Source organism: Echinops telfairi, unplaced genomic scaffold (assembly GCF_000313985.2).
Source record: "Echinops telfairi isolate 266 unplaced genomic scaffold, ASM31398v2 ScPeMD7_70;HRSCAF=299, whole genome shotgun sequence".
Lineage (NCBI taxonomy): Eukaryota > Metazoa > Chordata > Mammalia > Afrosoricida > Tenrecidae > Echinops > Echinops telfairi.
Genome location: NW_022103968.1, coordinates 26,331,882 through 26,345,685, shown reverse-complemented (window position 1 = coordinate 26,345,685; position 13,804 = coordinate 26,331,882). Strand labels below are relative to the sequence as shown.

At 57.8% G+C, this 13,804-nt stretch overlaps 2 protein-coding genes across 2 annotated transcripts in view; one reads left to right on the top strand and one right to left on the bottom strand.

Annotated features, from left to right (window-relative positions):
* Positions 1-138: 138 nt before the first annotated feature.
* On the top strand, positions 139-6,962 carry MFSD13A (major facilitator superfamily domain containing 13A). The gene is made up of 8 exons (XM_004700957.3): positions 139-935; positions 1,271-1,353; positions 1,894-2,349; positions 2,503-2,611; positions 3,184-3,280; positions 3,973-4,144; positions 4,224-4,417; positions 6,284-6,962. The coding sequence occupies exons 1-8, from the start codon at positions 768-770 to the stop codon at positions 6,544-6,546; spliced, it is 1,542 nt and encodes a 513-aa protein (XP_004701014.1). The 5' UTR covers positions 139-767; the 3' UTR covers positions 6,547-6,962.
* A 2,434-nt stretch (positions 6,963-9,396) lies between these two features.
* The window catches only part of ACTR1A (actin related protein 1A), a 6,776-nt gene continuing 2,368 nt past the window's right edge, over positions 9,397-13,804 (bottom strand). The window contains exons 3-9 of the mRNA XM_004700956.2: positions 12,705-12,829; positions 11,925-12,141; positions 11,228-11,320; positions 10,493-10,667; positions 10,326-10,387; positions 9,695-9,735; positions 9,397-9,561 (exon numbers count right to left, since the gene is read on the bottom strand). Of these exons, the coding sequence (XP_004701013.1) occupies positions 9,459-9,561; positions 9,695-9,735; positions 10,326-10,387; positions 10,493-10,667; positions 11,228-11,320; positions 11,925-12,141; positions 12,705-12,829 (816 nt within the window). The 3' untranslated portion in view covers positions 9,397-9,458. The remainder of the gene's footprint in view (positions 9,562-9,694; positions 9,736-10,325; positions 10,388-10,492; positions 10,668-11,227; positions 11,321-11,924; positions 12,142-12,704; positions 12,830-13,804) is intronic.

Genomic DNA, 13,804 nt, shown 5'->3' with positions numbered 1-13,804 from the left:
GTAGCCATCATCCTGCGTCTCCCCTCCCCTCTCTCCCCGGCAATGGCAACCCAAAGGCGGAACAGGCTTTCATGTGACATGGCCCTGGATTCAAAACCTAATTTTTTTTTTTTTTTTTTTCCTACGTGACATTGAGCAAGTCACTTAATGTCTCTGAGCTTGAGGTGTCTGGTGTAAAATACTGAGTGCTACAAATTCCGTGGGGTTTTGTGAAAGGGATGGTGACACCACCACACCCACGTGTTGAGTAGGGACATTTAGTTTAATCCTGAGGCTCCTCTGCCCAGGACATCACCCCCCGCTTGCTCGGTGCTGAAGAGGAACCTGAGGCTGGTGAAGCAGCTTGCCAGCGTTAATGCTGTGGGCACAGTGTGTGCTCCAACCCGGGGCTGCCAAGTCCAGAAGGCGGAGTCCTGTGGTGCCACTGGAGAGGAGAACCAGCCGCCAGCTCTGGCTTGTGGCCCCTGGCTCAGCCGTGGCTGGGTTCCCTGCCTCCTTTCTCCCAGGCTTTATCGGTTTGGCCGGGCTACTCCCGGGCATCTAGCTGGGCACCGTTCCAGAGATAACTCACGGGTGAATCCCGGCTTTGTTGTGTGTGGACTTGCTCGCTCACGCGCTCAGTGGAACGGAGTTCTTGCACGGTGTAGGGCTGGCTCTGATCCCCGCTGCTCACTGGCTCCTCCTCCTCCAGGGACAAGGATGGCGAGAGGACCCGTGCCCGTGAGCCTGGCTCCGTGCTGCTGAAGCTGGGGCTGGGGCTGGCAGCCATGGGGCTGGCCTGGCCCCAGGCCTGGTTGCTGGGCCTGCCGACAGCCGTGGTCTATGGCTCCCTGGCCCTCTTTATCTCCGCCCTGCACAACGTGTTCCTGCTCTACTATGTGGACACCTTTGTGTCTGTGTACAAGATCAACAAAGCAGCCTTCTGGGCTGGAGAGGTAGGGCCCGGTGGATGGCAGGTGCTGGGTCCTTCCCAGGTTGTCCCTGCACCTCGCTGGGTGAGAGGGGTGGAGGTGGAGGGTGGGAGTGGGGGTGGGGTGTGGATTTCTCAGCAGGTACTGGAGCAGCTGCAAGCCCAGCACTGCTTCGGAGTCTGATGGGTAGTCTAGTAGGGGCCGCCTGGAGGAGTCAGGGACAGTGGCTGGGATAGTGGGTTTCATCCGATAGACAGCCAGCGTGTGCAGGTGAGCAGGCAGGGGGCCATCTGTGATGGGTGTTGAACAGACGGAAGATGAGGTCACCTGGAGCTCACCTGCCTCCCCCCCCTCTGCAGGCCGTGTTTCTTGTCTGGAACAGCCTCAATGACCCCCTCTTCGGCTGGCTCAGTGACCGACAGTTCCTCAGCTCCCAGCCCTGGTGTGTGTGTGTGTGCATGCTCTTGGGCCGCTTCGCTTTCTGTCCCACTCCCCTCCTGCCCATGGTGGGGGCTCGGGTGGGAGATAGGCGCGTCATCTTCAGCTATCCCTGCCCTGCTCTGCCTGGTTGGAGAAATAACCTTCATGAACCCTTGCCTTGCTGTCCTGGTGGAAGAGACGGACCCCTGCTTGGCTGGTCTGCCACTTGGGATGAACTTTGTCTGCGAGCCCCCCTCTGCTGCTGCTTGCAGCTTCTCTGCCCCCCGCCCCCTGCATCCCATCAGTGCCCCCACCCTGAGAAGTGGGTCTCCTACCACTCTGGGTGACGGCACTGGCAGCCTGTAGGGGAAGAGAGTGAGGCAGAGGTGGTAGGCTGGGGAGCGAGTGCCCACTGGGATAGCACTAACTAAATTGGAGGCCCTGGTCTGGGGTGAGTCCCACATTGGGCCACTCCATCCTCCTCTGGGGCCCAGGGTGGGCGCCAGGGGCTGGGACCTGCCAAGCTGAAGAGCATCTCCCAGCAGCACCCTCTCCCTGGCAGGTTGGGTGCTGGGCTCTCCTCAAGGGCCGTGGTGCTGACCCGGGTGCGGGCACTGGGCTGGCATGGGCCGCTGTTGGCGCTGTCGTTTCTGGCGTTCTGGGTGCCCTGGGCCCCAGCTGGCCTGCAGTTCTTGTTGTGCCTGTGCCTCTACGACGGCTTCCTGACCCTCGTGGACCTGCATCATCATGCCTTGCTGGCTGACCTGGCCCTCTCGGCCCACGACCGCACCCACCTCAACTTCTACTGCTCCCTCTTCAGCGCCGTGGGCTCCCTCTCTGTCTTCGCCTCCTATGCCTTCTGGAACAAGGAGGACTTCTCCTCCTTCCGTGCGTTCTGTGTGGCCCTGGCCGCTGGCTCTGGGCTGGGCTTTGTGGGGGCCACACGGCTCCTGAGGAGGCGCATGGAGATGGCTGGCAGCAGGGAGCCAGGGTGTCCGGCGCTGGCTGTGGACAGCGGGTGAGTGGCCAGCCCTGGTTCTACAGGGTCCCCCCAGCACTCTCTGGAGGCTTACTACACTGGGTCCCCTGGCAGGTGGGTGGCTACCCCACCTGGGGAACGGCCCTGGCCCAGCCTGCGGCAGTGCTGACTCCCTCCTGGTCCTGTGGACAGCCCGTGTGGAGAGGAGCAGGAAGTGGGCGGAGTCACCCTGGGCCAGTACCTCCGGCAGTTGGCACGCCACCGGAACTTCCTGTGGTTCGTGGGCATGGACCTGGTGCAGGTATGGGGAGCAGCCCCTTCTCCCCCAGGATAGCTGGGGGACACCTCGGTCAAGGGGCCAGTTTCCTCAAGAGCTGGGTGACCTGTTCTGGGTCTCTTGTAAGGCCTCCCTGTAATTCAGAGCCCAGGCCAGGCAGGTCGGAGGTTGAATTCCAGCACCTTCTATGGGAGCTCCTGTGAATCCAAGGCAGGACGCAGCCTCTCTGGGCAGCTTGTCCTTGCCAGTGGAGCGAGCAGATGAGGGGGATGTGCCTTGTTTGGGGACTGTGTGGCAATGAAAACAAACCGAAAAACCCCAAAGTGCCACACTTAAAACAGGCGAGGTATTTAAGGTCCCCGAATTTAGAATGTCTTCATGCCACCAAATTATTGTCTGGTTTTCATTAAAAAGATAACACTCAATCACTTTAATGAGCAGTCTAATTCCAGCTAACTTTTCGTAGAGATCGACCCCAAGGTTGGGGGCAGGGGTTGGTTTTGGCATGCTCTGCCTCTAGGACACGGGCAGGAGGACCAAGGGATGTGTGGACTGTGGCTCTGTGCTGCCCCCTCATGGCCCCTGTTGGGTTCCAGGTCTTCCACTGCCATTTCAACAGCAACTTCTTCCCTCTCTTCCTGGAGCACCTGCTGTCAGACCACATCTCCCTGTCCACAGGCTCCTTCCTGCTGGGTGAGTGGGCGTGCTGCACAGGCTGGAAGGACAGAAGCTTGTCCCTCAGGTCCCCTAGCCCCACTGCAGATGTGGCTCCCCCACCTGTGTGGATGCAGGGGGTCTGGGTGTCAGAGGGGAGGGGTGAACGCACCTTCGGGCCCAACTCAAGTTTTCCAGGGGAAGGGGTGGGAGCCCGTTGTGTGTGGAGGTGAGGGGGGTGGGGACTCGCGTCTTGGCAATGGTGCCACCCTGAGAGAACGGGTGCAGTGCTAGTTAACAGGCAAGAGTTGCTCGCTGGGGAACTTGGGTGCCCCTGGCCTGGGGTCCTTCCCTGTGTGACCTAGGGTCTGCCATCCCTCTTCTGCCTCCTCTCACATGGGGATAAAGGGCTGCGAGGACTATCAAAAGTGATGGGTGCACAACTCTTCTATCGATTCAGACCATTGACTTGTATGGCGCAGGGATTATAGGTCAATAGAACTAAAAAACAAAAAACAACCCAGCAGAGGAAAAATGGTAAAAAAACAAAACAAAAAACAAACAGACTATGCAACTGAATGGGCAGACGAGAACAGGAGCGAATGGCAAGCAGTGAGCACAGCACTGGGTGTGTTGTGCGCCGGGGTCCGCTGCACGCCAGCAGTGATTTGGATGGGTCAGACATTGATAAGCCGTGGCCATGCCCCCGAGCCTGGGTCCCTTCTCCCCAGGCATCTCCTATGTGGCGCCCCATCTCAACAACCTCTACTTTCTGCCCTTGTGCCGGCGCTGGGGGGTCTACACGGTGGTGCGCGGCCTCTTCCTGCTCAAGCTGGGCCTCAGCCTCCTAATGCTGTTGGCTGGTCCTGACCGCCCGGGCCTGCTCTGCTTCTTCATTGCCAGGTACGCCCGCCCCCTCTCTGCTTCCACCTCCTCTGCCCTACCCCGTGTCATTCTCGACCCCTCTTCTCACCACTGCCAGTAACCGTGTCTTCACCGAGGGCACCTGTAAGCTGCTGACCCTCGTGGTCACGGACCTAGTGGACGAGGACCTGGTGCTGAACCATCGCAAGCAGGCGGCCTCCGCACTTCTCTTTGGCATGGTTGCCTTGGTGACCAAACCAGGCCAGACCTTTGCCCCGCTGCTGGGCACCTGGCTGCTCTGCTTCTACACAGGTGAGGGGGGGAGGGCCTGGGGGCTGGCGAGGGGCTCTTGAGGCTTCAGGGGCTCCGGTTTACCCAGGGTACCATATGTGAGCTTAAACTCCTGGTCCAGTGAGGGAGAGAATGGCAACTGTCTGACCGAGGCTGGGCCAGGGCCAACCTGGGCTAACACCCCTCCCATGCAGGTAGAGGGGATTGGATTTTAGTGTCTCCCATTCTGTCCATTGTCTCATTGGTCAAGCATGTGCAGAACACCTTGTCTGCCAGGTGCTGCTCTGAGAGCTTGGGGGTTACAATGAGGTAGGCAAGGCCTTCACCGGTGTGTGTGCTGGCAGTGGAGCTGGAAAGAATTGGGTGGGTTTGGGATAGGTTTGGGAGCCAGGGGAAGGATGATTGGATGTTGTAGGGCTTGCTTGCAATAAATAGCCACGCAGAAAACACCAGAGCATGAGCAGAGCTATGAAGGGAGGGATAAGTGCTCTGATTAAAACACGGACGTGAGCCAGTGGGATGACGGAGCGTGGTTAGAGAAGACGTCTCCCAGAGAGCAAAGCTCAAGACATGGGACAGGGCAGCAGAGTTGGTCTGGAACTGACCTTGGGTAGCCCCAGACGGTGGAGACAGCAAATGCCAAGGCCCATGGTATCAGGAGTGGTCAGGAGACGAGTCTGGAGAAGAGGAGAGAGCCTGGCAGATCAAGGCAGGGCTTCGACTTCGTTCTCGGCGAACGACAGTGCTGGGAGGGTTTGGCTTCAGCAGGGGAGTGTGGTATCGCTTTGGGTTAAAGAAATAGGTTCATATGGTTTCATTTGGCACCCTGGTACCACAGTGGGTTAAGTGATGAGCTGCTAACTAAAAGGTCAGCAGTTTGAACTCAGCAGCTGCTGCTCGGGGAAAGATCTGATAGTCTGCTTCTGGGAAGATGCGCAGCCTCAAACCGTGGGGCCGTTCCACCAGGGCCTTGTAGGGTCAGCTGGAGTCAACTCGATGACCGGGGATGGATAGAATCTTTGTTGTTGTAGAGGCTACGTACACGCAGAGCAAAACATAGGTCAGTTCATCCCTTTCTGCAGCATAATCCAGTGCAATTGATCATTCTCTGCGTGGCGTCACTCACTCACCCTCCTGACTTGTTCTTCTCTCCCAGCAAACGTAAATTCCCTCTTTCTCAACATTCTGAGCTCATCTTTCTAGTTGCTGTTGCCAGTTTGGTCCAATAAACAAGCCCAGAGAGCATTTGTCATTCTTTCTCCTCGGAAGCAGCCGGTGGGTCTGAACCACCAACCTTTGGGTTAGCAGCCAGACACTGACTTTAACCACTGTGCCAACTACCCCATCTAGATCTGAAACTAACATAATGCTCAAGGCAGATTTTTTTCTAGTAAGTTGCTAAGTGATTGTTTGGTTTTCAGAGACTTTAGGGGTTTTCCGGTTTCTGGTTTAAAGATGGCCTCCGGGCAGTAGTTTAAGGGGTTCCCACCCCACCTTCAGAGCCCAGGAGTCTGGTTCACATTGTAATGCTCCTGGCTGCTGCGTGGAGAATGGATCCGTTGAAGCCTGTGTAGGGCCAGCCAGCGGGGTGACCTCCAGGCCCCAGTGGTGGCAACAGCTGGAATGAAATGGGTGGGTTTGGGATGTTTTGAGAGTTAGGGGAAGGAGAGATCGGATGAGGAGGGGTACTGAGGATTTGGGGGCAATTTTGAGGTTTTGGCCTAAGTCAATGAAGGTCCCCTTCACTGAGGTGCGTGGGGGAGGAGCAGATTGGGAGGAAACCAGGAGCTGTGGTTTAGACAGGTACATGGCCCATTTGAAGTGTCCCACTGTGGACTCCAGAGGTGAGCTGAGCTGACCACTGTGCCTCCTGTGTTCTCGTCCTAGGTCACGATCTCTTCCAGCAGTCTCCGCTGGCCCCCGTGGGGAGTGCCCAGCCTTGGCCAGAGCCCCCAGCCCCACCCCCAGCGCAGGCCCCGACGCTGCGCCAGGGCTGCTTCTACCTGCTGGTGTTGGTGCCCATCACCTGTGCGCTGCTGCAGCTGTTCACCTGGTCCCAGTTCACACTGCACGGGCGACACCTGCACACGGTCAAAGCCCAGCGCCAGCACCTGTCACAGGCCCAGGGCCTGGATGTTAAGACAGTGTGAGAAGTGAGCAGGGCTGCGTGGGGAGGTGCAGTCTGGAGGCAGATGGCAGAGTTCATGCTCCTTGGCTCAGGGCTCAGCCGAGAGCATCTTGAAGGGCTGAGTTCTGTGTGACTTGACTGGCCCAGCTGGAGGAGGGCTGGGCATATGTCTCAGGGACCTGTTTCCCCCCTCGGGGGACAGGAGGAAAGAATGGGACCAAGAGGGGCTGGGGGCTGCCCTGTGGTGCTCATGGGATCACTATGGGGCATGGATGCCTGCCCTGCTGCCCTATAGGCTCAGGAACCACTTCTGGTCCCGAGGTCCCTCCCCCCACCCCTCCCTGTGGTTCTCTGTCAGGCCTGCAGTAGCTACCACAGGGCTACCCTGGCCTCTGAAGAGGTTCATTTCATACCGACAGAATAAAGCCCTCGTTTCTATTCCTTGGTTCTGTGCTGTGTGGTGGGGGCAGGGAGCTCCTGACTAGTTTCCCAAATACAAGGGGTAGGTGGGTTACGGGCTGGTGGCCATGTTAGGACCGGGCAGTCCAGAGGGTCTCAACCTCAAGATTTCCTGGGGAGCTTGTGCTAATTACCCATGTGGGAGTTCTAGGCCCTGACACTATTTCTCAGGCCTGGGTTTGTAAAGGCTCCGGAGGCCAGTTTCCTGTGTAGCCTGGACCAAGATGCACTGCCGTGGGTCAGCTTTGTTGTGGCTCTGCAGTACCCCTGACCTCTGCTGCCTTGGCTGCCACTCGCCCCTCCCCACCAACATCCAGTTGTGACAACCAAATATATGTCCCTAAATGGACCTGTTAAGACCTGCTGCAGTGGGCCCGTGGTGGGAGGGCTGAGGGGCTGAGAAGGCAGGCTCTGGGCTACAAAGTCCAAGCTTTAACGATTGCTGAGTTGTACTCTTTCTGTAGCTCCACCTTCTGGACAAGTGAAAAACATGGACTGCTTAGTCACTGGTTGAACTGGGTTAGCATTTGTAAAGCACTTGGCTGATATTTCCCCCCAACCGTGGGTTTAAAATGAATGAACCAGACCATCCGTGAAAGGGCCCTGGAAATGGCACTCTGCGAAGGTCCTAGGATTCTCACTCGCGCGGGTCTGGAGAACTTCTGACGTCAGAGATGCTTCCATCCTTCTGGTGGGAGCCTCAACGCTGGGGGCTGGGCTTTATGAACACCATGGTGCGTGCACCCAGCAGACTGGGCTCCCCCTTGATCTGGGTCTGGTCCTTTAGCGAGTGCAACAGTGCCCTCTAGAGGCCAGATGGAGTAGCGCCCCACCCCCCGTCCCGCCCCCGACTTGGCTTCTGGGACGCAGCTCCTTCAGATTCCCACCCAGCAGTGGCTGTTACAGAGGGGCGGCGGATGCGCACGTCTATCGGAACGGCTTTATTTACGTGTACTGGGCCCCACAGGCAACGTGGGCTGTGCGAGGGCCAGGCCTGGGCTGAGAAAGGGAGGTGAGCTGGTAAAGCACACTGCAGTCTGCGGTCGCCACATTGCTGTCACACACACCTGCCGCTGCGCCCACGTCTGGCAGGGGCCCTTGGTCATAAGACGGCGAGGGGGAGAATACTGCCTGGACTTCGGAAGTGGGTGGGTCTCGGTGTCCCAGGTCTCCGTGCCAGTGAAGGCATGCTAGTCCCAACCTGGTGCTCTCTGGGTTCAGAGGAGCAGAGGAGAGGGGTGCCCTGCTGCCCGCTCAGGTTCAAAGTCTACAGTGGCACAAGGGCAGCCCAAAGTCCTCGGGGCCCACAACCAGCAAGCGTGGAGAAGGCAACGCGGTTACTGTCGTCCTGAGGGCAGCTCTTCCTCTGGGCCCAGGGGTGGGGATGGAGCTCCGTTACCAGAGAAAGGGGGGACCCTTCCCTTTCAGAAAAGGCCACCAGCAGCTGGCCTGCGATTCCAGGGCAGTGAGCCACTGGGGGAGGGCGAACAAGATGGACGATGGGAGGGCCTCGGAGGGCAGCCTCCAGCCTCACACCAGCCCTGGGGCTCCTGGGTCCTGGCAGCTCACCAGTGGCAGTGGGTGGTGGGGCCTTGCGTGCTACGCTAAGCTGAGGTGCTTGTAAACATTAGTGTGAACAGGGTGACTGGCAGGCGGGAGGTGACAAGCTCCACGCACTTCAGCCCCCTCACTGAAGAAACACTTTAATAAATAAAACTGAAGGTGGCGTTGAGAGAAGGACGGAAGGAAAACTCGCAGCAGGACCTGTAGCCAACGGCCCCGGGACGGGGCTGGGACAGAGCATCAACTGTGGCCAATCAGAAGCAGTACTACTCCTGTCCTCCTCAAATGCCCCAGGTGGCCCTGGTCCCGGGTGAACTGGAGGGCAGGCTGACCCACCTCCCCTGGCCTGGCCCTGGACGCTTAACAGCTCCTGCAGTGCTTTTCCAGCTTCCCAACCAAAACGGCACCAAAAGCAAACAGCCCTGGCCCCAGCCCTCAGCCCCGTGCCCCAGTGCCCCAGTGCCCCAGAGCAGAAGAACGAGCACGGCGAGGTGGCAGCTGCCTGGGAGACCCCACCCAGGGGAAAGGGGGTGGGGTTGGGGGAGAGCTAGGACAGGCAGCAGCAAGTGGGGAGGGGTTAGGGGTTGGGGACACCTGCCTCTGCATCTCCCTCCCGTAATAAATGGAGTCCCACACAGCCAACACAGGCCCAGTTGACAGGAGTGGGGGCCCTCTGCCGGCCACCTCCCTGTCAGGGTCAGTTAGTGGTCAACCCCAGGTCTCAGGCCGTCTCCATCGTGGGCAGTTCATCTCCTTTCTGGGCCCCATGGCACTCGCATGTGCGCACACTCACACCCCACGCACCCACACACACGCTTGCATACACAGGCAGTTCCTCACACACTCCGACTCAAGAAAGCGAGTTTTAAAGTGGAGTTAACTTCAGAGAGAGGTGAAGCTGCTGTCCCAGCATTAGAAGGTTTTCCTGTGGATGGACCGGGCACCGTCTTCCTCGTACTCCTTCTTGGAGACCCACATCTTCTTGAAGGTGTCCAGGGAGGCGAGGATTGAGCCCCTGGAGGGAAGGGACCCAGAGGAGCCATGTAAGATGGAGGGGCAGCCCTAGATTGGGCTGTTCTGGGGGTAAGGGGTGGGGGTGGTGAGGGTGAAGCGATGCCTTTGCTCTTATTTCTGGAAGCACTACTCACCCAATCCACGTGGAGTACAGTCTCTCCTGAGGTGCAGATATCTGCCAGGGTGGGGGAAGATGGAATCTGAGACTTCCGCCCCCACAGACCTGACTTTAGTTTCCACCTGTTCCATAGGAGGGGGCTGGCACACTTCCCCCACAGACAGGGCCTGGTGGGACCCCAGGGCCCCCCTGGGATGTGTGGTCAGCCTGACATTCATCTGGAAAGCAGGTTCTCCTGGGCAGGCACCAAGAACCCAGAGGTCCAGGGGAAGCTGGTGCTCTGGGGAGCAGCCCTGCCCCGAGGCAGAGGGAGACTGCAGACTCGGGAGAAACCTCCCTTCCGCATTGTGGCTCCCTCCTCTCCTCAGGCTGGCCAACTTGGGCTCCCCCCACAGCCACCATCCCTGGGCAAAGGGACACAGGAGCAGCACAGGGTCATCTGCCGTTTGTCTGGGTTCCCAGCTGGCTATTAGAACTGCCTCCTTGGGAGTACACAGAGGGAGCATGAGAATAGGGCCTCCCCTCTGGCAGGCCTAGGCCTCAGGGGGCAGTGTGTGTTCCGAGACAAGACACTGGTGCCAGGAGCCAACACTCCAGACCGTTGGTGGCCCCCCCTTACTCTGGCCCGGCCCCCACCATGCTCCTACCCTGATCTTCACGTCTTTAGGAGCCAGTTTCTTCACTTCACTCAGTAGCCTGTCACCAAAGCCTGCCCGGGCAGAAGAGAAACCACAAGTCAATCACCGGAGTGTCTGGACCCGGCAGGGTCTGGGAGCTTCCTGGGGGCGCGGCCGGCCCGAGAGGAAAGGCCAACCTTTAAACAGCGTAGAGCCTCCCGAGAGGACAATGTTGGAGAACAGGGTGCGCCGTAGGTCCATGTCCGACTTCTGGATAGCAAACACCAGGACCTCGTGGATGCCCTCGCTCTCCTCGCCGATCAGATCCGGCCTGAACAGCAGCTCGGGGGCCCGGAATCGGGAAGGCCCTATCTGCAGGGGGAGGTCACTTTCAGAGGCAGGCCTGGGCTGGCGGCAAGGGCTCTTGTGGAAAAGACCCAGCTCCCCACCTTGGAGTAACTAGGGAGCTAAGCTCAGGAAAGAGCCTGCATGCCGAGGGCCTCGAGGAACAAAGGGTAGACAGATGACCCACATCCGGCTTTGGCAGTTTCCAGCAAGAAAGCTTTGGCACAAATATAACCATTCATTCATTCATTCACGATCTCCTCTTCATAAGATCTTAGCCAAAAGGCCAAGAAGTGATTCTGAGTTCTTATCCCTGGTGTCGGAAGGCCACCCCTGCAGTACCCAGGACTGGGCCAAGACAGCCCTGACCATCTCACGTCCTGCCCCCATCCTAATCGAAATAAAACACCAATGGGGCCTCCTCCCCACCTGAGCTGCCTCCCTTTGCAGGACACGGTACTACCTAAGAGCCATGCTGGCCCACACAGGCTTGGCCATCTGACTCCACACTCCTCGTGGACACTGCAGTTTGGGGTCAGAGCCTTTGTGGGCCTGAGCACTCTGAGTGGGAAGGTCTGGTCACTTACTTCAATGGTGCTGCCATCGGGCAGGTAATACTGAGCCTTCTCTGTCTCCAGCGTCTCGTCCTTCTGGGGGTTGATGGAGAGGTAGCAGGCCCTCTACGGAGGCAAACACAACAGTCATGAGGGTGGGTTGGCCGCCATACGCTGGGTCAAAGTAGGCAGAGTGCTCTGAGGTCACGGAAAGCTGCCCTTCGGCAGTGACAGAGTTGAAGGGCCGAGCAGGGGCAGGGAGGCCTGTGCTGGCCCTCCCCAGTAGTGTTCAGGGGATGCCTTCTTAGCCAATCTGCCTTCCTGATGGGCAAGCTTGGGAACGTGGTACTGGAGAGCACAACCCAGTTCTAGCCCGAGCCTCCTTCTCCAGCCATGCACATACTAAGGTCTGGGTTTCTCCGAACCACCTCAGAGGTGGCCCTATGGTTTTAGGGGGCAGCTAGACTCATGGGTAAAGGAAAATGTATGGTGAGCTCTTGGTAAGACAACGTATGTAAAGTACACAAGGCCTACAAATGCAGCAGACTCCTGTGCACTTGCCACCCACCCAGACAGCTGAAGCTAAGGAAGCAGCTTCCTGTCTCCCTGCCCCAGCCAAGTGGCAGCACATCTGGATGTCAGGAATGTGAGGCCAGGCTGGGGGAACGGGGTCTGAGCCCCAGGGCAGGTGCTCGCCTCCCCTCACTCCTATGCCCTGGGCAGCACTCACTTCTTTTATGGCCTTGACGATCTCAAACTCGGAGGAGGAGTGGAAGTCGTAGCCCTCTTTACGCAGGTAGAGGCGGAGGAAGCGGGAGACGTCACGGCCGGCGATGTCGATGCGCATGATGGAGTGGGGCATGGCGAAGCCCTCATAGATGGGCACAGCGTGGGTGACGCCGTCCCCAGAATCCAGCACCACGCCAGTGGTCCTGCCCGTGGCATAACTGAAGCAAAGGGGACCGACCATTACTAGTGCCTGCCTCGCTTACCTTGGGGAGAAACGCTTCTTTCTCGAGTTCCGTGCCAGCTAAACCCAGAAGGGTGGGGGGTGGGCTGTTTCCTTCAGGGCTGGAGTGATCTCCCTCAAGCTCCCTCACCCAGGCTGAGGAGCAAATGCCTGGCCTTCAACTACTTCCGCTGTCCCCTTCCTGGAGCAGACTGTCAGGTCTCTCTCTCCTGAGGAGTTGCTGGGTGGTTTGAACCGCTAACCTTTCTGTTAGCTGCAGAGCGCTTAACTGTTGCTCCACCAAGGCTGCCAAGCTCAAACACCTACAGGGGCCAGGCAGGTAAGTCAAGGCAACGGAAGACGTTTCATGGCTGTGAAAACATTTGTGTCCTCCCACAGGGATGTGTCTGTTTGCGTTTCCTCACTTTGGGTAGACAGGAACAGACTTCTCTGCTTTCAATCTTTGATAAACCACCGCTGGCAGAGGCCTCCCCGGTGTTGGGTTGGCACCAGGGCAGGGGGTGCGGGGGAAGCCGGCACCCAGACCAGGCTGCTACTCACAGGCTGAGGACAGCTTGCATGGAGATGAAAAGGGCCGGCACATTGAAGGTCTCGAAGAAAACTTCGGCTGCTCGTTCCCGGTTTTTCCGTGGGTTTAAAGGCGCCTCCGTCAGGAGCACGGGATGCTGGTGAAAGACCCCCAGCCGGCAGTCAGGGAGCGGCCAGGTGGCCACCCTCACGAGTGCTCAGTAGGGCGCCGTGTCTGGCGAGGGGCTGGTTGTCACACTCTGCCCCTGTGCCTGCCACCTGCCCCTGCCCAAGTCAGTTTCCCAACAGTCCCAATCCCCACCCTTTAAAAATCTCCTTCGGTTCTTGCCTCCACCTTCCTTCTCCCTCCTTTGCTCACTAACATTCTTTTTTTTAAATCATTTTATTGGAGACTCGTCAACCCTTACCACAATCCATACAGACATCCCTTGTGTCAAGCACATTTGTACATTTGTTACCATCATCATTCTTAAAACATTTTCTTTCTACTTGAGCCCTTGGCATCAGCTTCTCATTTTATTCCCCTCCCTCCCACCCCCTTGATAACTTAAAAATTATTATTTTTCATGTGTTACACTGTCCAATGTCTTCCTTCACCCACTTTTCTGTTGTCCGTCCTCCAGGGAGGGGGTTATATCTAGATGCTTGTGATCGGTACCCCCTTTCTCTCCTACCTTCCCCTTACCCTCTTGGTATCCCTACTCTCATTATTGGTCTTGAGGGGATTATCTGTCCTGGATTCCCTGTTTCCAGCTCTTATCCGTACCAGTGAGCATCCTCTGGTCTAGCCGGACTTGTAAGGTAGAATTGGAATCATGATATTGGGGGGTGGGGGGGAACATTAAAGAACTAGAGCAAAGTTGTCTGTTTCATCAGTGCTGCACTGCACCCTGACTCGTCTCCTCCCCGAGACCCTTCTGTAAGGGGATGTCCAGTTGCCTACAGATGGGTTTTGGGTCTCAACCTTGCACTCCCCCTCATTCACACTGATATGATTATTTGTTCTTTGATGCCTGATACCTGATCCTATTGACACCTGTGACCACACAGGCTGGTTCTTCCATGTGCGCTTTGTTATTTTTCAGCTAGATGGCCGCTTGTTTATTTTCAAG